This window comes from Amblyomma americanum, chromosome 1 (genome assembly GCF_052857255.1).
Source record: "Amblyomma americanum isolate KBUSLIRL-KWMA chromosome 1, ASM5285725v1, whole genome shotgun sequence".
Taxonomy (NCBI): Eukaryota; Metazoa; Arthropoda; class Arachnida; order Ixodida; family Ixodidae; genus Amblyomma; species Amblyomma americanum.
The window spans coordinates 124187589-124211384 of NC_135497.1; the positions used below are offsets into that span (position 1 = coordinate 124187589).

The 23796-nt window shown below is 47.9% G+C and overlaps 1 protein-coding gene across 1 annotated transcript in view; it reads left to right on the forward strand.

Annotated features, from left to right (window-relative positions):
• LOC144113603 (uncharacterized) overlaps positions 1-15224 on the forward strand; it is a 117699-nt gene extending 102475 nt beyond the window's left edge. Inside the window, exon 3 of the mRNA XM_077646772.1 lies at positions 8917-15224. Within this exon, the coding sequence (XP_077502898.1) occupies positions 9783-14294 (4512 nt within the window). The 5' untranslated portion in view covers positions 8917-9782 and the 3' untranslated portion in view covers positions 14295-15224. The remainder of the gene's footprint in view (positions 1-8916) is intronic.
• Positions 15225-23796: the final 8572 nt, after the last annotated feature.

Consider the following 23796-nt stretch of genomic DNA (forward strand, 5'->3'; position numbering starts at 1 on the left):
CTACTCGGGGCTCCCACACCTTTCTTTCATTTTGGGGTTTCACGCATTTCCTTCAAAAACAAAATAGATCCGGAATAATCCTGTATTTGTAGAAATATAGAGTACGCGGCACTATTTTGCAGTGTCTTGTACTGGCCTGCAACTTACTAATCAGCAGTTTGCACATTTCTCCAGTGGTTTGAAAAATAATCCTTACTAATAAGTTGGTGTGAAATGAAAAAATGCTTCTGCTTGCTTTAGATCGCTGCCCGCTGTATTATCCCAGCTGTATTTCCTTAGTGTGTGCTGGCTTTATTTATTTTTATCCTGTAGTTTACGTTGCCTAACTAACTAGGTTCCGTGCATAAAACTGACTTATTTGCCGAATGGATGGTGTGGGAGCTTGGTTATGGTTGTGCAGGGAGTTGGATTACAGGCCACCTGCTGAGGTTGCAGTCCATAATTTGATTACGAGTTTACGCTGCATAAGCGCAGGCATTCAGAAAAATTACAGAGCTCAAGAAAAATAAAATCCATTATTGAAAACTGCGCACACGCGTTGTATCGACTTTGCCGAATTTCGGGCGATCAATTCAGCAGGCCGATCGGTATAATTTCTTGGATCGTTCAGGGAGCTGGGCATGTGAGAGCTTTGTCCTCCAGTACTGGGCTGCTGCCGCCTGCCTACACGCGAGTCCATTAGTATTGGAATTACTTATTCAATAGAGCGGATGACTCTTGCACGCGAGCAATCCTGCCACGGCACCTCGCACTTTAGTGAGACCTCGCTGCCTGCTACCTATCCCCCTTCATTTTCTATTCCTATTCTTTTCTCCTTCGCACTCTTTGTTGACCACACACTAAGAGATTTTGGACATGGCATGCCGGTTTTTTTTCTCCTTGTTCACTGAAATTCTTCAGTAGACTTTCTTGATTCACGACCTAGTTCTTTCACATTTCCTTTCGTGGTTTCTGCGCAGTTTCTTGAAGGTCGACTCGCATCGACTCACGCGCTGTGCGTGTCGTTTTCGCTCGATTCTCTTCGATGCCCCATCGCGCCGTAACGCCGCTCCCCGCTCTATTTCCAGGAACTCCAGTGATTCCAAAGGTTTTTTTTTTTTTTTCAAAACGTACGCTGCGGTAAAGGTAGGGATTAGCGATTGTTAAGGTGGTGGTACAGTACCGCGGACCATTGGCGCAGCACAAGTGTTCTTCCTTAAGCCTCGTGTCGCTGCAGGTTTAGGTTGTTCGGTATAAACAGGCTGCACTTACTATGCACAAGCATCTGCGGCGTTGTATTGCCAAAAGACCGTTTACAATATTCCAGCGTGACGCGTCATATACGTGCGGTACCTTGCTTTGGTAAAGTGCGTTTTCTGATGCCAGCGTGTTATACTAAATATATAGCATTCAACACAACCGGAGTGTTCAGTGCCGAGAGCAGATTTCGCGCTTGAAGTGGCAATACGTCGAAACGTTTCCGCAGGTGTGTCCGAGCGGCATCGGAAAACTGGGTATTTTCATTAATTTATTTTAATTTTTATATTTCGTTTGTTTTTAATTTATTTCAATTATTTATTTTATTTTATATTTTTTTTTACTGGGCATTTTTATTTTAGTTTGGTAATATACAAAAAATTGCTTGTTTACTAAATGAACGCTTTCTTCGCCATAGTATGTCCGACGGATGACATCAGAAAACAGTTGGGGCATGTTAAGTTGCAAAATGTGGTAGCTAACATCTTAAATATTAGGCGTCCTGCTGTTAATCAGAATTTTGGAGCTTGCTGTTAGTAATAGCCATAAGCCGCTGCGGCGCAAGGAATTTTTGGCCTCCCGACGCGTAAAACCGAAACCGGTGATTCGAAGCGCGCATTGCCAACACGGCGGCGTATGTCACTTTCTCTGCGACACAGAGCACGTGACACGCACGCGATCAGATGACCTGTGCGTGTGGGGTGCGGCAGCGGCAGACGGAAGCTTTCGTTGTTACGAAGGCGGCAGATATCCGTTTTTGAGTTTTCTTTTGAAGACGGGGCAAGGTGTCATTTCTGCCCATTCGGGGGTCATGCTTTTATACCCGAAAGGCGACATGCTTTTATACCCGAACCGTTCATTCAGCGGAGATGGTACGAAAATAGCAGGTGGCGGGTTCTGATCGCGGCCGTGCACCGCGAACGAATTTTGAGGGAAGCGAAACGCGACAACGTTCATGTGCTAATATTTCTGTGCACTTTAGGGTCATTCCACGCCAAACTATCTCCCGATTTATTCCAGAAAATTTACGGCTTTTTATCGCTCTGTCGAAAGTAATTTCCCTCTATAGTTTTGCGGAAATTTTTCCTGTCATGCGGCAGCCCTTTGAACTTTCCAGACGAATGCAAGACGAACTCGTTAAAAAAATGTACAAGAAATTTTTCTTTTGCGGTTCAAGCTCAGTACGTCTTGCTTACCAGAAGTGCTAGAGGCAAAAAATAAAAATAAAATACGCTTCTAGTTTTGTCATTCACCCATTGTACAAGTCTCCAATGACGATGTTAATTATTTTAAATTTCTTCCAAAGTGCGCGTCCAAGTCCATGGCTCCGCAATCACGCCTGCCGTTTTTACGTGCCAGGCGGCGATTTCGTCTTCATCTCTGTTGAGTCGTTTTGCACCGTCGTCGCGAGTAACGGAGGACTGGCTCACAGGAGGTCGCCAACATTAACAAAAAAGCGCGAGGTTGTGACGTTTGAAAACAAGCAAGATTCTACCTATAGGCTGCTCCCAGAAATAGTGGTAGCTCCGCCACATTGGATATAGAGGTGGCATGTTTGCGCGTTTATATAACAAACCTGGTTGCGTCTTTCTGCCTCTGTAACTTACGGCTAGAAGTTTACTTTTCTGGGCGCCACATCCCGTGGCAAGTGCACGCAGCAATTGCTGAACAGAGAGGAAAAGTTCGCGGGCTCTGTTTCGGCAATCAAACGTGCAAACGTGTGGGCCAGCGGAAAAAAAATAAAAATCAGGCGTGACTCACGGCGCGTCGGTTTATCGCATCAACTGAGTAAACATGGCGCAGTAAAGAGGAGTAAGCGTATTGGAGCCAAAACTGCGCGGGCCAAGCGCGAGTTGTGCCCCTGAAGCGGCCCTCTGATAATGGCAGCAATGTGGCTGTCATACGCTGCGTACTTTGACCATCGAAGAAGATTGGTCCGTGTGATTTGAGAGTGTCAGCATTAACCGGCCGTTTCGCTACTTTCGTGCACATCTTTAGCTGTCGACTCGTATCTTGTTTCAAAAAGTGGGCTTTAAATTTATTATTTCATGAAATGAAAGACTCGCAATAAATTTCCGGACGATCATCCAACGACCGCTTGTTCGGCGCATGATATTCTTCATATTTGCTGGGGCGACTTTATTACTTCACTACGACCGAACTAGTGGCATTGAGGAAGGTTTATTAGTTGCAACTTAGCTATAGTACAACATGCCTGAGCAGCAAACTGCCTTATTTTATATTTGGGATAAGAGCTGGACTGCGTCTGCTCTGCTATAGGCGAACAACTGCTGTTGCGTATTATGGGAGCCCGACGAAATATGTCGGCTCCGGACGATCGAGGAGGGAGAGAGCGAGCGAAAGCAGAGCGGAGCGGAGGCCAGACGCGCTGCGCCAGATGCCGAGTCACTTGATGCCAGGCGCGCATACCACTGCTCGTGTAAACAGCACGTGAGGAGCGCCGGTGCCTGCTGCGATCAGAGCGTGGGAACAGGAACGCCCGAACGACGACACGGCACACCGTGAGTGCGCGGCAGATTAGGATTTCGAGCAGTGCCATTGCCGTATTGTGCAGTCAGGTGGCGTTCAAATCAAATTTTTTTTCCTGCCTAAAACAAGGACCACCGCAATAACAATCGCTGATCGAAACTGAAATGATATTACTCTGAAATTAGGTGCAATTTGCGCCTCATTTCGCCTCAGTGGCACCTCAGCGCCACATCAGTGGCACCTCAGCATAGATTTTCGGGCTGAGTATGCGGCAAAACGCGCTTTGTTGCAAATTCAGAAATTTTTTCTGAAATTTCTTTTGGTCTATTCGAGTTGGAACATTATAAAAGAAGATTGCATCAACCTTACAGCCGAAGAAGCGGTTTATGTTGCGCACAAATGTCGCCTACTTTTTGAAAAAAAAATCTAAAAATGGTAATTTTTGTGCTAAAATAATGAACAAAACGTACCTAAAAAATTTTCTTCTGGCAGTTTATTGCTAGCTGATACTGAGGTACAATGTTTATACATCGTTCGGGAAAATTTTGAGCTGTGAAAGAAAAATAACTATTTTGTTAATTTTTTAATGTTACCTAGTTTTGCCTTTATCCGGAAAATTCAAAGGGCTGTCACATGACCGAAATTTTTTCCGCAAAAATATTCATTTTCGACAGTGCAATAAAGAGCCATAAATTTTCTGGAAGAAATCGGTGAGGGTAGAGCACGAACTCTGGCCCGTCTGGCGTGGAATGACCCTTTAAAGAAATTTAAGGGACGAAATTATACCGGTGACCAAGAGTGTTGTCTTGGCATGTAAAAACCAATCAGCCGTAATAAAGTACGCGCCTACTCTAGTTTCAACCATCGTATTGACTTCCACGCAGTTAAATGCGATGAAGCAGACCTGACGCTATAGCTGCCAGCGACTTCTTGAGTAAGAAATAAACCCTTGCTGACCCTTGCCAGCACCGCGTGCGTAACCTCGTCCTGTTGTCAAGAGCACATCACGTGATCACGCACTTGTGAATAAACTGTGCTTATGTATAGAGGGAGAAAAGGTAGCGGTGTTCTTGCTGCTGCAAACGAAAGCCAGTTGTCCGCATTTTTGAGTGTTGCAGGCAAATTTCTTCATTGCAAGACTCAATGTGCGAAAGCATATGAAGATTTTTTTTTTCCAAATGAGCCAGATCCACCTATACGAAAACCGAGAAAGGGACGAGATTTGGTTATCTGCACAAACAGTAGCGCTAACCAAGATGTTATATGGTATGGTTTACATGTTACAGAAGCTCTACACAACGATGTATTGAAATATATGCAAATAATATAGTCAATATGAGCATGTAAACTTTGGATTTGACTCTTTGCAATGTGGAACTCTGCGCTTGACACAGTTTTGTCCAGAAGACGTTTTATACGGCCGTTTACAAGCGCTGTTTATGAAAACAGTGCCTAAAATTATTATGATGCGAATACAGCAGAGAAACAGTTAAAACATTCATTGTGTGCAATCAGGGGCAGTGCTTTGCTTCAACAGAAGCAAGCAAATACGAACAGCAGGCTTCTGTCGCAAGCGCTTACGCGACAACCTTCTTTTCCAATGTCCACACTTCGGCAGCGGCAAAGTAAGCTACCTAGAATATATGGGATCTATATATTTTACTTCACTGCAGCATTCTAATTCAATGAGTAGCAGCGAACTGGTAGGCGCGTTCAGGAGGCAAAACGTCAGGACAGTGGCTATTATTGTCGTTTTCTGTCTGTATCTACTATTACGCTTGTAATAATGAGTTGAGAAAGCCACTTGAATTGAGAAAGAAGTCGCCCAACTGAGTGCTTTAACGTGCACTATTGCAGAGGCGCATCCTTGCTTCATCGGCGACAGCCCTTGCAAAAATATATTGAGTTTAAGTTGACGCTTAATTCAGTTTTCTCATTAGAACCCTTTGATAATAAATTGACTATGTTTTGAATTTTTCTATTGACTTACGATAGCAAATTGGCCACCGCGTTAAAACTGAAACAAAATGCAGAGTGGCAATTAGACTCTAACATGTGTTGCAGCGCGAACCACAAGAAGGGACGACGACAGACAGAGTGAAAAGAGCGCTGACTTCCAACTATTTATTTTCCTGATAGGCCACGCATTTATACACATTTGAACCTTCAGCAGGAAAGGGCAGGCAAAGCAATCAGCATGAAAGGCATAGGAGATTAGGACAATCACCATCGATCCAGAAACTTCAGCTCTTTCTTGGTTAGAACAACTGATGGCATGCTTACACACCTTCTTCAAGTTGTGGGAAGTCTGGTGGATATACGGAATGACTGCCACTTTTTTGCGTGCATCCGGGCCTGTCACGGCATTCTTTTCAGATTGCAGGACGTTTTTCATTTTCTGGAGCAAGCCCTCGGCCACAGAAACCACAAGGGCCTCCGGGTACCCTGCGTCAGACAGGCGTCTATTTTGCAGGGCTAGACAGAAAATGAAAAACGTCCGGCAATCTGAAAAGAATGCCGTGACAGGCCCGGATGCCCGGATGCACTCAAACTATCAGTTCTGTGCAAGAAGACTAACCCGTGCTACAGCAAAAAGGAAAAATCGTGCATGATTAGACACCAGAATCAGTTTGTCACTTGCGACGATGGTGTCGTATATCGTGTTCCGTTGTCCTGCGGACGCGAATACATTGGACTAACCGGCAGGTGCATAAATACCAGATTGAAAGAACACAACAAGAATGTAAATGATGGTGACCAGGGCCATCTTAGCACGCACTGTCGTAATTGTGGCAATGAGTCTGCACGTCGCCGCAGAAAACCTTGCGCGCCTGCGTTCCAAAAAAGCACAATCGTTGCTCGACACAATGATCAGTGTGTTAGGGAGATAATCGAGGCGGCAAGTATTGCTCGTGCAGAGGACAGGTGTGTAAGCATGCCATCAGTTGTTCTAACCAAGAAAGAGCTGAAGTTTCTGGATCGATGGTGATTGTCCTAATCTCCTATGCCTTTCATGCTGATTGCTTTGCCTGCCCTTTCCTGCTGAAGGTTCAAATGTGTATAACTGCGTGGCCTATCAGGAAAATAAATAGTTGGAAGTCAGCGCTCTTTTCACTCTGTCTGTCGTCGTCCCTTCTTGTGGTTCGCGCTGCAACACATGTTAGATATGAACCAACTAGCTCGCCAAGCAACCAATTAGACTCAACTGAGCTCATTCGTTCTTTCGAACGAAAATTTAATGTCTATCCAGTACCTTAACTCACTGACCTTGAATGGTAGCAGCCTACAGCTTGGTGCTGAAACGTTACCGGAATGCTATAAAATTATTTATTTTGGTAAAAATTCATAATATATGCCGTCCGTCATATTCCTGATCTCGCTGAAACATAATTCACGCTCTCCATGATGCGTTTTTAAGCTTTGAATAACATTTTATAACCGGGATCGCCAAAGTTTACAGCAAATACCCTCTGCCAGCATTGCGAAAGCAGCAAGTAACAGGCACTTGGAGACCGCACTACTACACAGCTTAAACATGTTACAGCCATACAATCACCTGCCCTAAACCTACATGCTCCTGCTTGTATACTCGATATGAAGAGTGTTTCAGCTAGTATAAGTTTCGAGTTGTTAATAACCGCAGATTTCAAAAAGGATTTAAACGCCATTGCCGCATTCTGTGGATGGAAATGTTTCATTTCCATTCATTTATTTTTTCCCTTAAAGACCCGAAGGCATTACATAAGGGGGGAGCAAAATCAAGGTCAAAAGAGAAAGAATAAATTGACAAAAGAGAACAATAACAAAACAAAAAAGGGTATGTAACAGTTAAATGATCTTGTCACGCGTATACAATGCAAAGTAAAATTCACGGGTTTGAAACAATATATATATATATATATATATATATATATATATATATATATATATATATATATATATATATATATATATATATATATCAAATAACATCCTGTATATCTTTTGTCCCTCGACACCGGAAGAGAGAATTCTTTTAAAGTTGAAAGGAACAGCTCAGATATTCACGCAACATTGTTTCGCAAATGAACATCCGTTGATGTCACCTGGTGGGGCTGAATGAAGATCAAGTAGAATTATTCAAAGCTTGCCTTTGCGCGGACATTTCTAAATTTATTAGGCATCTGTACTTTCGCGCCTAAATTCAATGCACAGGCTAGGTGTTAAAAAAGTGCTATGCAATTTCTAATTTTCCAAGCTTTTGGATAAGTGCCTATCGCTAGAAGTCCTCACGGGCCGATCAAACACATCAAAGAGAACACGTCAACGACATTTGCGAATCTGCACCTCCGATTCCAATCCACGTGTCAATAATGGACCCTTTGCAAAACTCTGGATGTCAGTTTCCCTGCACAGCGAGAACCCCTTCAACATGGCAACCCGGCCTCTTTTTTTCGGACAGAAATTTGGTGCAGCTCTAGCAACTTCTGGTCACAAAATATTTCCGCGGGTCTCTCGGGCACACTTCTGCAGTGTGCTGTATTCGCAGTAAAGGGGTTATGCGCTCTTTTGGCAAGTCACTGCTTGGCAGGTGCAACCCACCTGCCGCGTGTTGCACTCGCGACGGGGGGAAGAGCAACTGTGTCAAGCTGCTGCTCGCCAGGTGCGTGCACGGCATAAGTCTTTCTGTTTGTCTCCAGCCCTGCACCCAACTTCTGCCCTTGCTTGGGACAAGCCGCGCCGCCATGGTAAAGGAGGTGTTCATGTTGAGGGAGGCTAACTTTCGCAGATTTTCAAATGATCTGCGAGGCTTTTCTGGACGTGATCGCATCACTTTATATCACGCGAGATTTCTATCGTCAGACAGCGCTCGGAAGCGAGTAAATACCGTTCCATAGCTACTCCACAATGATTTATTAGGCGGTGCACTCTGCTGCTCACTGTCGGAGCAGATGTTGTCAATACTTATCGGCAGAAATAAACTGAGCGGAGCAAAAAGCAAAAAAAAAGTTAGAAGGCCAGGACGTATACCCTGGCCCTAAAATTTCAAGCACATATTTGAAAAAGAACTCTGGCTATAGAAGGGGAACATATGATCAATGAACGAAAAAAGAACGTAGTATTAGTTTGCCGATGACAAAGTCCAAGTTCATTGGTGAGGGTGAGCGTGCCGATGACAAAGTCCAAGTTCATTGGTGAGGGTGAGCGGAGTGTTACGTCTCGCCTACCTACGACGCGCGGTATAGCCGGCGCGGATGCAACGGACGCCGCGGCTTCGTTCATCGCGGCCGCAACGCCTCCCGCCAAGCGCGTCCAGGCATGTTTCAGTGCCACGTGTCGTCGTGCGTGCGTGTGTGTGTGTGTGCATGTTTTGCCCACGCTTGTCAAAGCGCGGCAGCCGGGGAGAGGAGCTCCTCAACTGGGAGGCGAGGAGGTCTGACCGGCGCCGGCCTGGCGGACGCGCCCGTCACGCCTGAACATGTTCAAGCGTCGCCGTATCGGATGACTCTTCCCAAGCCGTTCCCTCTTGCCCTCGACTCCGTGGGTATAAAGCGAGCTGCCCCGGACGCCAACGAGAGCCTTCGATTCCTTCCTTCGAGTAACGTGGTCGCCCTGACCGGCTGCTCTTTTGCGATGCCAGAATAAACAAGTTGTTCTGTTGCCAGTCGACTCATCCTTTGCCGGGACCTTCGGATGTTTCCAGCTTTGCCCCAGGCCGCCAGGCCAACGCTACCCTTGGGGCTTGCAACCCAAATGCAACAACTGGTTGCCAGCGGTGAGATCCCGACAACGGAGGCCAGCAGCGAAGATATGCGGTCAACTGTATGCTGAGCAGCACAACGACCATCCGGGAGCAGTGCAACGAGCCCTGTGTGATGACTGGTTGCCTGCAGCGGAACGACTGCGCTGAATTCTTGGCTGCAAGGTTTGGTGAGTGCGGGACTTTCTTCTTCTGAGTTTTGCCAGGCTTTTGTTAGTGTCAGAAACAGAGCTGGTAATTGTGGTTGTCGTTGCTGCCGGGTTAGTTTGCGGCAAGACAATAGTAGGCAGTAGAGAAAGCAGCATTCGGAGCAGCCATGGATTTGAAGTCGTTGCGCAAACCGAAATTGCTGGAGCTTGCAAGAGAGTTGGGTCTTGATGTCTCAGACAAACTCAGAAAACCAGAACTGCTAAGGGCGATTCTTGAGTTGGAGGCTGAGGATGACGAGCTGTCGGAATGCCTTGAGACCATTGAGGAGAGGGAACAAAAAGAGAAAGAGGAGCGCGAACGTAAAGAACAAAAAGAGAAAGACGAGCGCGAACGTAAAGAACAAAAAGAGAAAGAGGAGCGAGAACGTAAAGAACAAAAAGAGAAAGAGAAAGAAGAGCGCGACCGTCAACACGCTTTGGAAATGAAGCGTCTCGAGGTAGAGATGGAACGCGCTCGTAATGGAAGTCAGGCACACGGTGCAGGAGAACGGGTATCGTTCAAAATGACTGACCTGATGCGGCCGTTTAAGCTTGGAGAGGACATTGGTTTGTTCCTGGTTAACTTTGAGCGAACGTGCGAGAAGCAGGGGTTCTCTCGGGAAACGTGGCCACAGCGCTTGCTCACTTTGTTACCCGCCGAGGCGGCCGACGTAGTCGCTCGCTTGAAGAGAGAGGAGGCAGAGGATTTCGACCAAGTGAAATCAAGTCTGCTAAAAAAGTACAGGCTGTCAGCGGAGGCGTTCCGTCGGAAGTTTCGGGAAAATGAAAAAGGCAGAAATGAGTCATATACAGAGTTTGCCTACAGGCTTATGTCAAACATGCAGGAGTGGCTCAAAGAAGAGAAAGCGTTTGGTGACCACGAGAAAATTCTGCAGTGTTTCGGGCTGGAACAGTTTTATAGTCGGTTACCTGAGAACGTGCGGTACTGGGTCTTGGATAGGCCAGACGTTAGTACAGTGGCTAAAGCCGCCGAGCTAGCCGAGGAGTTTGTGACGCGTCGGGCTCGCGGAGCTAAGGACGGTCAAAAGGGTGAATTTGGCTCCAAGTCTGAGAGGCCGAAGTTCACACCCATGAGAGCAAGGGGGGACACACGTAGTGCGGATGCGAGTGAAAGCAGTCCGACCGAACGTAAGGAGACGGCGGCAGCCGAAGCCGAACGCAGAAAGCTGTTCGAGGCGAGGCAAGCGCGCGTGTGTTATACGTGCCAGAAGCCGGGTCACTTTTCGGCGCAGTGTCCAGAAACAAAAACAAAAGTCGTTTTTTTGTCATTATGCAGCACTGACGAGAACATGAAGCTTCTCGAGCCTTACATGCGAGACTTCCTCGTGAACGGGAAAGAGTGCCGAGTGCTTCGTGATTCCGCAGCTACAATGGATGTAGTTCACCCCTCTTACGTAGAACCCGATATGTTCACGGGCGAGTGCGCATGGATCAAGCAAGCCGTGGAAGCTCACAGCGTGTGTCTGCCCGTAGCAAAAGTGCTCATTGAAGGACCTTTCGGAGCAATTGAGACGGAGGCAGCAGTGTCATCTATGCTGCCCCCCCAGTACCCGTACCTATTTTCGAACCGGTCCGATCACCTCCTGCGCGAGAAGGGTCTTTTGTTTGGTGAGGCTAGCGTTCAGGCCTTAACCAGATCGAGAGTTCGGGAGCTCGCTGCAAAGGCGGTAGTTGCGGGGCCGACGTTGTCGAGCAATGAAAAAGGGTCGGAGGCGCAGCAAGCTGATATTCAGAGCACGTCCGAACTGAATAAAATTGAGCCTGTAGCGCTGAAGGCACCAGGTACTGGAGAGGAAATGCCCGACACGGGAAAATTAAAAGAGCTATCTACAGATTTGCTCATCGCGCCTACGTCCGATGGACTTAATAGGTTGCTAAAAGTCAGCTGGTCGGCTTTGATAGCAGAGCAAAAAAAGGATGGCAGCCTAGAAAACATGCGCTGCAATGTCAAAGAAGGTATCGCCAAGAAAAATGTTCGTTTTGTGGAAAGAGGTGGGGTCCTGTACCGGAAGTATCTAGACCGCAGAGGAGTCGAGTTCGATCAGCTGATCGTGCCTCAGTGCTACCGTCAGGATCTGTTGCGCTTGTCGCATGGCGGTTCGTGGTCCGGACACCTAGGAGTTAAGAAGACTAAGGACCGTCTCTTGCAAGAGTACTATTGGCCAGGGTGTTTTCGTGACGTAGAAACCTTTGTGAGGACATGTGACACCTGTCAGCGGGTTGGCAAACCAGGGGACAAATCGAGGGCGCCGTTGAAGTTGGTACCTATCATTACGGAGCCTTTTAGACGGCTCGTTATTGATACAGTGGGACCTCTGCCGGTAACAGCCACGGGGTACAGACACATTTTGACTGTGATCTGCCCAGCGACAAAGTTCCCTGAAGCAGTGCCGCTTAAAGATCTCAGCTCAGTTGAGATAGTCAATGCACTACTGTCCATATTTGCGCGAGTTGGTTTTCCTGCGGAAATCCAGTCAGATCAGGGCACAGTGTTTACCAGCGCTTTGACGACAGCCTTTCTCGAAAGGTGTGGGGTAAAGCTGTTACACAGCTCAGTGTACCACCCACAGTCGAATTCCGTTGAGAAGCTCCACTCCGTCATGAAGCGCGTGTTGAGAGCATTGTGTTTTGAGCAACAAAGTGATTGGGAGCTGTGTCTGCCTGGGGTGATGTTTGCATTAAGGACCGCGCCGCATGCGGCTACGGGGTTTTCGCCAGCTGAGCTGGTGTACGGTCGCTCGCTGCGGTCTCCGCTTCGCATGCTTCGAGACTCGTGGGAAGGCAGGGGCGACGACCCAGTCGTGGTCGAGTACGTGCTTAGTCTCCTCGAACGCTTAAGAAGGGCACAGGAGTTGTCAGGTGTAGCAATGGCAAAGGCCCAGCAGAGGGCCAAGGTTTATTATGATCGGACAGCCAGGGCCCGTCGTTTTGAGGTGGGCGATGAGGTGATGATATTGCGCACATCGCTAAAAAACAAACTCGACGTGCAGTGGGAGGGCCCAGCACGGATTGTTCAAAAACTGTCGGATGTTAACTACGTGGTGAGTCTGCCAGGAAAACGGAAAGCACAGCAAGTTTACCACTGTAATCTGCTCAAACCCTATAGACAACGGGAAGCAGTGGTGTGTATGATGGTAAACGTTCCCGAAGAGCTTCCGGTCGAGCTTCCGGGACTAGGCTCAGTGACGAACAGGGAAGACACTGATCAGGTCATTAGTGACTTAATCATTAAAGCACCGCTGTCAGCTGAGCAGAGAACCGAACTACACCAACTCTTACAAGAGTTTCAAGGTCAGTTCTCTGAGAGGCCTGGTAGGACTTCTGTCCTTACTCATGATATAGAACTTACCTCGCCAGAGCCAGTACGATCCAAGGCGTACCGGGTGTCACCCCGCCAGCGCGATATTATGGAGGCTGAGGTAAAGAAAATGCTACAGCTCGGTGTTATTGAGGCGGGTGAGAGTGATTATACCTCCCCTTTGATTTTAGTTGAGGTACCGGGCAAGGAACCTCGTCCTTGCGTCGACTACCGCAGGCTTAATTCTATCACTAAGGATCAAATTTATCCGATCCCTAACATCGAGGAGCGCCTTGAGAAAGTTAGTAGCGCTCAGTTTATTTCCACCCTAGATCTTGTCAGGGGTTATTGGCAGGTTCCACTTACAGAAGAAGCTAGTAGGTATGCGGCGTTCATTTCACCAATGGGAACATTCCGTCCTAAAGTTTTGAGTTTTGGTTTGAAGAACACGCCATACTGCTTTTCAAGCCTCATGGACAAAGTGTTGCGGGGACAGGAAGAATTTGCTTTACCGTATTTAGACGACGTAGCGATATTCTCCGCATCCTGGTCTGAGCATATGGCACACTTGCGGGCAGTGCTAACCCGCCTGCGCGAAGCGGGCTTGACAGTCAAGGCTCCCAAGTGCCAATTAGCACAGGCCGAGGTTGTCTACCTCGGTCACGTGATTGGACAGGGTCGTCGCCGCCCCTCTGAAATAAAGGTGGCCGCTGTGCGAGACTTCCCGCAACCGCGCACGAAGACCGATATTCGGTCGTTCTTGGGTGTCGCCGGCTACTATCAGAGGTACATCCCCAGGTACTCCGATATCGCGGCTCCCCTGACGGATGCTCTAAGAAAAACAGAGCCCCAAACAGTCGTCTGGAGCGAGACAAAGGAAAGAGCTTTTAGCGCCCTAAAGAGCGCCCTAACAAGCCAGCCTGTGCTACGATCGCCAGACTATACAAAAGGGTTCGTTGTTCAGTGCGATGCTAGTGAGCGAGGCATGGGCGTTGTACTGTGCCAAAGGGACAATGGAGAAGTGGAACACCCCGTCCTGTATGCTAGTCGTAAGCTGACCTGTCGTGAGCAGGCGTACAGCGCCACCGAGAAAGAGTGTGCGTGTCTCGTGTGGGCCGTTCAGAAATTGTCATGCTACCTAGCCGGCTCGAGGTTTATCATTGAGACGGATCACTGCCCTCTCCAATGGCTGCAGACCATATCTCCCAAAAATGGCCGCCTCCTGCGCTGGAGCCTCGCTTTGCAACAATATTCCTTTGAGGTGCGTTACAAAAAGGGGAGTCTCAACGGTAACGCCGATGGCTTAAGTCGAAGCCCCTAACGTAGGAATCCGCCTCAAAGTTGTTGGTTACTGATGTTTTCTTCCTGAGGCAGGATTTTTAACATATTGCTTTTGTTTAGTGTTTCAAAGTGATTATGTGCTTTCTAGTGCAATTTTCCAATTTGTGGACGCGTTCTGAGTGCGGCTTGACTACTGTAAGGAACTAGGCAGTAGTATAAAAGGGGAAAGAGCCTGGCAGAGCTTAGTGAGGGTTGTCTCGTGCTTGCTGACTGAGCGGTTGCGTTTCGGCGTAGTTCTAACGCTTGCTGGGAACGAGCACAAAAATGGCAACTCTCCCGAAGTGACTTTACAGTGTCCTATGTGATCCTGAACCCGAGAACGAGGCCTTCTCTGTGCGCTGCGCTCAAGCAACGTCGAGGGACGATCGGTTTCGATTACGAGCATCATCGAGCGACATCCCTCTGGACAGCGGATGCAGTCCCCTGACCATCGGGATCTCCTTCTCCCGGCGGGGCGGTCTGTTACGTCTCGCCTACCTACGACGCGCGGTATAGCCGGCGCGGATGCAACGGACGCCGCGGCTTCGTTCATCGCGGCCGCAACGCCTCCCGCCAAGCGCGTCCAGGCATGTTTCAGTGCCACGTGTCGTCGTGCGTGCGTGTGTGTGTGTGTGCATGTTTTGCCCACGCTTGTCAAAGCGCGGCAGCCGGGGAGAGGAGCTCCTCAACTGGGAGGCGAGGAGGTCTGACCGGCGCCGGCCTGGCGGACGCGCCCGTCACGCCTGAACATGTTCAAGCGTCGCCGTATCGGATGACTCTTCCCAAGCCGTTCCCTCTTGCCCTCGACTCCGTGGGTATAAAGCGAGCTGCCCCGGACGCCAACGAGAGCCTTCGATTCCTTCCTTCGAGTAACGTGGTCGCCCTGACCGGCTGCTCTTTTGCGATGCCAGAATAAACAAGTTGTTCTGTTTCCAGTCGACTCATCCTTTGCCGGGACCTTCGGATGTTTCCAGCTTTGCCCCAGGCCGCCAGGCCAACGCTACCCTTGGGGCTTGCAACCCAAATGCAACAGGAGGCAAGGATATGACATAAGACTACAATGTTTTTCGAAAATAACACAACATGCGGCCACTCCTCACGTTCGTCTTCCCGTCACTCTGCGTTGGCTAGTCTCTGCGAGGAAGACGGGGCACCGGCTGCAACTCAACGTCATGATGCAGCCGTTGCGCCATGCCTCCAACGTCCCGCTGGCCATGAATGAAGGCGACCGTGGCGCGCGTCTTCTTGTTGTTCTTGTTGTTGTTAGCCTATCAGAGGATGGCACATAACCACACTGGCGGATCGGCCAAGAATCGGGTGACTATTCACGTGTATTCAGGTAATTAAAATGAAAAGCACGCTGGAAAGCAACACTGGAGGATTCTTCCTCATGAACAGAAAAGGGATTAAAGTTTTGATTTCAAAATTAGTAATAATAATAATAATAATAATAATAATAATAATAATAATAATAATAATAATAATAATAATAATAATAATAATAATAATAATAATAATAATAATAATAATAAAGACAGGGACTGGATAGAGTTATTGAGTCAAAATTTACTAATTGAGAGGAAAGAAAATTTTGTAACCCTTAGCATGGCAGTCGGTAAGATTCTAGCAGGAAATTTATAACAGCGGTACAAACAGATCTGTGGATGAACCCAAATAAGGTGGCGCCAAATGATAGCAAGAGCGGGCTGCTTAAACTAAGACCAAGGGGCCGCAAGGGCTCCTCCGGCAACCTTCTTCTCAATCAGGTGTATCGGCGACAATAGAGCAAAAAATGCTCAATGGATTCAAGCTCATGGCAAAATGCACAAAGTGGAGAGAGCGCCAAACCCAACCTGTGCAAATATAAATTTAGAGGAGGTATACGGCACCGCAGCCTGTCAGAGATACTTCAAGCTGCCGAGATCGACAAACTTGCCTGTTCCAAGAATATCTGAGGTGCTGTTAATCCGCCGATGTTATAAGTTTTGTGTCTTGCGTGCTTAAAAACACACGTCGCCGAAACCTAGATGCTGTCATAAAGGCTGTGGCCGGGATGATAGGCAACACGGGGCCGCTTAGGGAAGCCTTCGCGAGAGTATCAGCGATCTCATGAACTGTCATACTGCTGTGACCGGGAACCCATACTAAATGAACAAGACTCAAATGCGGAGGAAGCAGGGACAAGAATGTGTTGAAAATGGAACCGTCAACATGCGCTGCGAAGGACGAACACAGAGATAAAGAATCGGTAATTACTGCCACTGCGGTAACAGAGGGGTCTAGCTTGCGTAGAGCAAGTACTACTGCCAGAAACTCTGCTTGAAAAATAAGGTTGAAATCTGGAAGCCGCCGTGAAAAAGACCAGTCTAAATGCGAACAGAATATTCCCACACTTGCCTTTTCATTGCACTGCGTCGGTTGCTATTGCAATTTTTGTAGGTAGGGTCCTTAGATGATCGTTCAGTAGACCATTTGGAATACAGGGTGGCAAAAGTTTTGCATTTTGGGGGTAAATATCGTCGAAAACAATGTGGACAGCGGGCACTCTGTATAGCGCAGGAACGATGTCATAAATCATCACATCTAAAGGCTCAAGTGATCTTTGCACAAACACTACCTGTGGGGTATGAAAACGAGACCAGAGGATACTAAAAAAGGAGGTCGGCTGGCAACAGAAAATGCTTTGTGAACGGTGGAAATGAGATTCGTGGAATCTTAGGTAAGTCTGCACAGTTAAAAATTGAAGTCGAGATAAGAGAGAGGGAATGCGGGCTTCAAGGTACAGCACATTGGTAGCCACAAATTTTGGGAGGCCGAGGCACATCCTAAGTGCTTCCCTCTCCAAAAGGACGAGAGGACGAAGTTGTATGTAGCCGAGCCTGAAAACAACACAGATCTAAAATCCAAGATTGACATACATTTTGTAGATCTTTAATAGCGCATCTCTTCGCATGCCGTACCGGTGACTACACAATCTACGCAACATGCCCACGGCCCGAGGCCCCTTCACCGCGACATGGTCAATGTTGGGTCGCCCGGTGAGTTTCTCGTCATAAATGACCCTTAGGTATTTTAGGGATTGAACCTGCAGTATTGGTTGTAAGTGGCAAGTGAGAGAGACCACTACAGGATTCTGTAGAGGGAAAACAAGGATGGCACACTTGCTAGCATTAAAATTCAGGTGTCAGCTGCTCAGCCAGCGCTCAAGTGTACTCAGATATGACTGCAACAGACCATGCAGGGAATGTATATCCGGCGCAGCCGCAAAAAACGCAATGCCGTCCGCATAGAAGTAAGTGCGTACATGTTGATGGAGAGGAATTGAGCTCAACAGAATATTAAAGAGCACAGGAGAAAGAACAGCTCCTTGCGGTACACCTCTCGTTTGTTTCTACCTCTCTGGATGGACACCATTATGGACGCAAAAGAATTCCCTATTATAAAGAAATGCAGATATCCAAGCAACTATATAATCTGGAAACTGGAGAGACTGTAGCCTATGCATTAGGATGGAGTGTTCTACACTGTCGTAAGCTTTGGCGACGTCTAACGCAACCAAAGCCGTGACCTGGCGTTGACGACGAGCAAGGAGCATTCTGCTCTCAAGATCAGCATGTGCATTCCATATCGAACACCGTGGCCGGAATACGAGTTGACACGGGCTGAGTACATTTTTGCTGTCCACGAAGGCAGACACCCCAATTAGTAACACCCTTTCTATTAATTTTGCCACGTTTTCTGTTAAAGAAATTGGCCTAATATTATCCAATTCATAGCCTCCCCCCTGATTTTTATGTAAAGGGATCACCTTGGCCAGCTTCCACTCAGGAGGCATCCAAGCGTGTTTGATAGAGTAGTTTATGAGGTGCAATAAGGAGTCAGGGGACTCATCTTAGAATCTTTAGCATCTTTGTAGTGACACCATCAGGGCCAGGAGCAGCCGCTAGTAATCTCTGCACAACTTGGGAAAGCTGCGATAGATTAACTTGTGAGGCATTATTATTTGGCACCACTGACGCAAACAATATTGGTCGCAAAGGCAGTAGAGACGAAAGCCGCGTTTGCAGGCCCGTGGAAATTAATTCAACCGCCTGGATAGCTTCTTTAGGTGACATAACTAACGACTGTAAATAACTAGAGGACGTGAGCAGTTTTCTAGACCGTAGAAAGCCGAATAGTGCACGTCGGTTGCCTGACTTCGAAAGATAATCGAAATGTTCTGAGTCATATTTTTCCTTCGCACGAGAAACTGTGCGTTTAAAGGTGGCTGCAAAAAATTTATAATCACTAGTTATTTGGGCATTGGTTATGAAGAAACTTTTCCATGCTGCCTTCCTCCGCCTGTAATCTCTTGTACAGTCCGCATTCCACCAGTTAGAAGAATTCCCTTTTGTTGGCCGCACCAGAAACTCCGTCTTTTTACGGCAATCTTCTAGCCAGACATATGCTTGTTGACTGGTGGGCCTCGGCGATGCTAGACACTGACGCAAGGGCAGAGCGCAACGCCGTCCGAAATCTGTCATTATTTATATGTGGCCGCAACTTAGAAGACGCAGGAGTTACACGACATACGATATCAAAATGAATAGGTATATGATCACTTGAGGTGCCGCAATCAACAGTCGACCAATCCGTCACACCAAATCCAGGACTAGTGAACGTGAGATCTAAAACGAATTGAGTCCGTGCGCGAAGATAAGTGGCCGATCTTGAATTTAAGCACATCAGGTTGTGATCAGAACCCCAGTCCCAAAGGCGCTTGCCGCATGAATTAGTCCTGAAACCCCAAGACACATGGTGAGAATTGAAGTCCCCAGCCACGAGAACTGGGTTTTTACAGTTTACGAGTAAAAAATCCAGAGGTCTAACATCCTGGACTCCATTGGGGAAATAACAATTTGCTATGGAAAACGGAGAGCACCCAGGAAGTACCAAGTCTAGTGCCAAAATCTCACAGTCAGGAGACATTTGTTGAAAAGATACCTTAGCCCTGTGGCAAAATTTTGAAGAGACTTAAGTTAGTAAACCAGCTCCTCTTGACCGGCGATCTATGCGAAATGAACGGTAATTTTTAAAATGAAAATGGTTGTCGGTTGAAAGCCAGGTTCCTTGCAAAATTATGACATCCGGATTAAGCTGGGTAGAAATGCAGAGTAAATCTGTGGAATCTGAAATAGAGCGACAGTTCTACTGTAGAACTCGCAACGACGCTATGGTTGCGAAAGCCTAGCAGCAGCAACTGCCTGTCCCAAAATGGTATCCTTGGGCTTGGTGTCGAGCTGTTGCTTCTTTGGTTTGGGCTGGGCACGTGGAGACGACGAATGAGATATGGGGGAACCGTTGCGCTTGAGAACCTGCCAATCAGGCTCCATCATCTCGGAATCATAGATGATGCCATCATCACTCGAAGTACCCGAGGTAAGTGCCGCGGAAGGGGCTGTAGTACGTTCATGGGGCTGAGGTGCTTCAGGAATTGTAGACCGGGTAAGAGTAGAGGGAATTGCTGTAGAGAGAGGGGGCAAACCGGCCTGCACGGCATGTGTAAGCTGAGTCGCTAGAACGTTTGTAAAGCACTCCGATACACTTGCGACAATCCTTTCTACCATTTTAGACATGGAAGCCTCCACAGCAGCCGCAATTGCCTGGGACAGCGTCGAGTCTAACATGGCTCCTTGACGAGCGGTCACACCTGCATAACCGTGGGCACGTTCTTTCAACTGTGTAATCGGGTCACGGCGCGAACACCGTTTTCTGTCAATTATCTCTATAATTTGGATTTCCTGCGCTCGGGAGGGACAATTTGAGTAGTTTGCCGAGAGGGCCCCACCGCAAAGGCAACACTTCTCGTTCTGCTCAGTGCAGGTGCTCGTTGCATGACCATCCCCACAGTTGCAACACCGCAAGTTGGATTTGCAACCACCGGCGCTATGGCCATAGCGCCAGCAGTTGTTGCACTGCAGAGGCCTAGATGACAAAGGGTCTACCCGAAAAATTAGAGGCCATGCCTTGATTTCAGAGGGGCAGAAAGTTCCGACAAAGGTGGCAATCACAGATTCGGTAGGCACCCGCATGTTGTTTTCATCCCGGCTACAGCGGTGCACAGCAACAACACCTGCAACAGACAAGCTCAGAGGTCTCTGCTGGAGACAGGGAAGAGTCCATAGCCGAGGTCTGGCGATCTACACAGAATCCCGCCGCGTCCAAACTGGCGCACCTCTGAGATTGACTCATAATGAGAAGTGGCTGACTGGACAGCAGCCCGAACAGCTGCAGGGTTGGTCATCTTGATTGCACCGCCATCCTGAGGCACCGGCGCAACAGGGATACTGCCGACGCCGCTGCGCAAAAAAAGCTTCCAAAGGCAGGAGATCAGGGGATAGAGAAGCCGACCAGGGGGAGCTCCCCTGGCCGGGAGACTGGGTAGACATTGCCCGGGCTTACCGCCTTTCCACGTGCTTAAAGCGCACAAAACGAGAAGCCACCCGAAACTTAGCTGATCGTTCCCAGCAGAGCAGAGCAGGTCAGAATCGAACACGTCCAGAACAGAACCACCGCCGTGGCGCGTCTTCTCTCGGTGGTGCACAAGTTCTTCCTTGTATTCTATAGCACCACGGAGGCCAGGTGGCAAGAGCGCAGCGGTTGTGTTGGCAGCAGAGTCGGAAGGTAGCACGAAAGAGTCGAGTAGCAGCCTTGGGCAGCGGCAGTTCTTTCGCGTGTCTTTCAACATCGCGCTGGCCATATGGCTCAAGCCCTGAATATTTATCATCAGTAGGCTGCACCGTGAGGCAGATGACTCGGACAATATTGCTAAGCAGGTGTTGAAGCTGGTCCGTGAGTTCGTGTGCGCCTTCGATGACACAGCTGGAAGGTGTTGCAAGTGAATCACGCGCGTCAAGACCAAGGGTTTTCGTGAGACGAAAGACACCGGCACAGCCCTCGACGATAGCCAGGCGTCGCAAACACATACGGGGCCTTAGAAAAGGGTCCGTCGTAAGATGCAAAACATGAGTGACAGCACAGTGAAGAATCAGGAGGGGTATGAGGCGGTCACCTTTACCATAACGGTGGTGGTCTGTGCAGCACGAGTACCAAAATTTCCCGGTCGTAGGCAACGATGGCTTCGTACCCGACCTGCGCTGTAGATTTCACTAGCTCCTCTCTGTCACCAGCGTGTTATTTGGTGTCAAGTATAGAGTTTTTGTACTTGGAGATACCATCGATGACGGCGCTCAGCTGCGATGCCTTAATATTTCACCACGTGTACATCTTATGCGTTTTTCATGCTTCTTTTTTTCCTTCTTATACAAGCGAGATGTATATATTCGACGAACGTGCATTAAAAATCTGGTTGTTATTCAGCGTCGTGTCCCGCCTCTCTCTTTGTCTCGTGCTGCGCTGCTCCCGTCACAAGATCATGCACCAACCAGCCCAAATTTTTACCTTGTTAAAGCACATTTCATGGAAACAAGTAAGTCTGAATGGCCTAGCCAGCAAGCATTCACGCGAGGGGACAGATGTATTACACCACCTGTAACGTAAGCATGTGCCTGAAATTTGGTACATATGTGCGCTTGGATGTCTGAAGTCTGCATGCAAAAGAATAAATAGTTTTATTGAGCCAGCACGGAGATAGCGAGCATTAACCTTTTGGGGCTGTCCCCGGGACGCACAACTCTTTGGACACGGCTAGTTGTGGGGACGTTTTTTGGATGTCTTCGGGAAAAATGAGCACCTCCTGGGGAGATTCCAAATGTCCTCATGGGATATTTCTGGGAGATTTTGAGGAGGTTTTGTGTTGGGATGGGCATCAACCCACTATCGCTATCGCGTCACACCGTTAAGGCGGAGCTCAAGTGGTTTGGTTGGTTTATGGGGTTTAACGTCTTTCATCCAGGCCTGTCATTGACACTGTTTGAATGAAGTGCCATGGAGAGTGTTGCCTAGTATCTAGATGCCTAATGAAAAAGCATCAATGCCTCTGCCAGTCAGGTGCAACAGCACCACTTCCTCTTTGGCTCCCGGCACTGCATAGCAGCCTTTCAGAAGATCTTCAGGGCTTGCAGCTGTGTTGTGCAATTTTCTCTTTCAACGTTTCAAGCTACAGAACACTCAGTACTGGACCTGCCTCCAAGAACATGTCTATTCTTATCTTGGTACCCCGGTTGTCTTGAGATTTATAGGAATCTATGTCTGCAAAACCAGCACCACCTTTCATTTGGTGAGCCCAGCATACAAGAATTTCTCAAGGTTAAAATTAATCAAGTTCACAAGCATTGTCCCTGTTTCCATTCCGCTGCGGTGCCTTGCATGTCACTGCCTGGGTAGAGAAGGAGGCTGGTATTGCACTTCTGTTTTTCAGAAAGGGAAGGAGGGGTCACTTCAATCATTGTAACATGTTGCGATGTGATGTGTACTGAGTGAACTTAGTGAATGACTGCACGTTTCCAACTGTTGTGTGTGTATTGCAACTGTAGAAACTGTTTAAAAAGCACAAGTGCAGTGGTGTGCAGGTGTTAACTTTTATACAAAAATTTTAGCTCTGCACATTTCTTGACCCAGTTCCTCCTCTCATGTCTTTTTTGTGGTGCCGAGGTAGAACGTTTAAATAGCAGGGTACAAGTAATGCTTATGGAATGTCAACATGGGTAGCATTGGTAGAACGGTCCTACCTGTTCTGTGTACGTGGCAATGTCTGTTCATCGAGAAATATGACACTAAGTGTTTACAACAGCCGCCGCGGTGGCTGAGTGGTTATGGCACTCGGCTGCCGGCCCGAAAGACGCGGGTTCGATCCCGGCCGCGGCGGTCGAATTTCGATGGAGCCGAAATTCTAGAGGCCCGTGTACTGTGCGATGTCAGTGCACGTTAAAGAACCCCAGGTGGTCGAAATTTCCGGAACCCTTCACTACGGCGTTTCTCATAGCCTGAGTTGCTTTGGGACGTTAAACCCCTATAAACCAAACCAAACGAAGTGTTTACATGTTGAGTGTGTTTCTGCCAGCACAGTTTCTGCGCTTCTCTGGCTTCTTGGAGAGTGGTATCGCAAATTTGTGCAGACGAAGGATTTTCTCACATTCAACCATACTTTATCTATTGGTCAGCCCTGCAAAATTCCCACTGGTTCTTCTCATGCGTTTTTGAGTGCAATCTGCATTGGAGTGTTATCTAGCCATTTGCTGTTCATTAGAGTTTACACTGACCACGTAGCTCAAAGAGGTGTTCCTAAAAGCCTTGCACCCTGTCACACAAAAGTGTACTTATGGTGTGGAATGGTAAGCGCTCTGTATGTGTGCAAGCCTATAAAGCAGAGAGAAGGCTTCGAAGAGGAAAACTCAAGACGCACTTTACACATGACTGAACAACAAACAAAACAGCGCACTACACATACACCAATATAAGGCTACAGAAAACACCGCAGTCCTATCACACTATTGGTCCTCACACGTAAACCACAAAGTCGCACTTATAGTCTTGCTACCAAAGGCGGGTGACTCGTGCGCTAT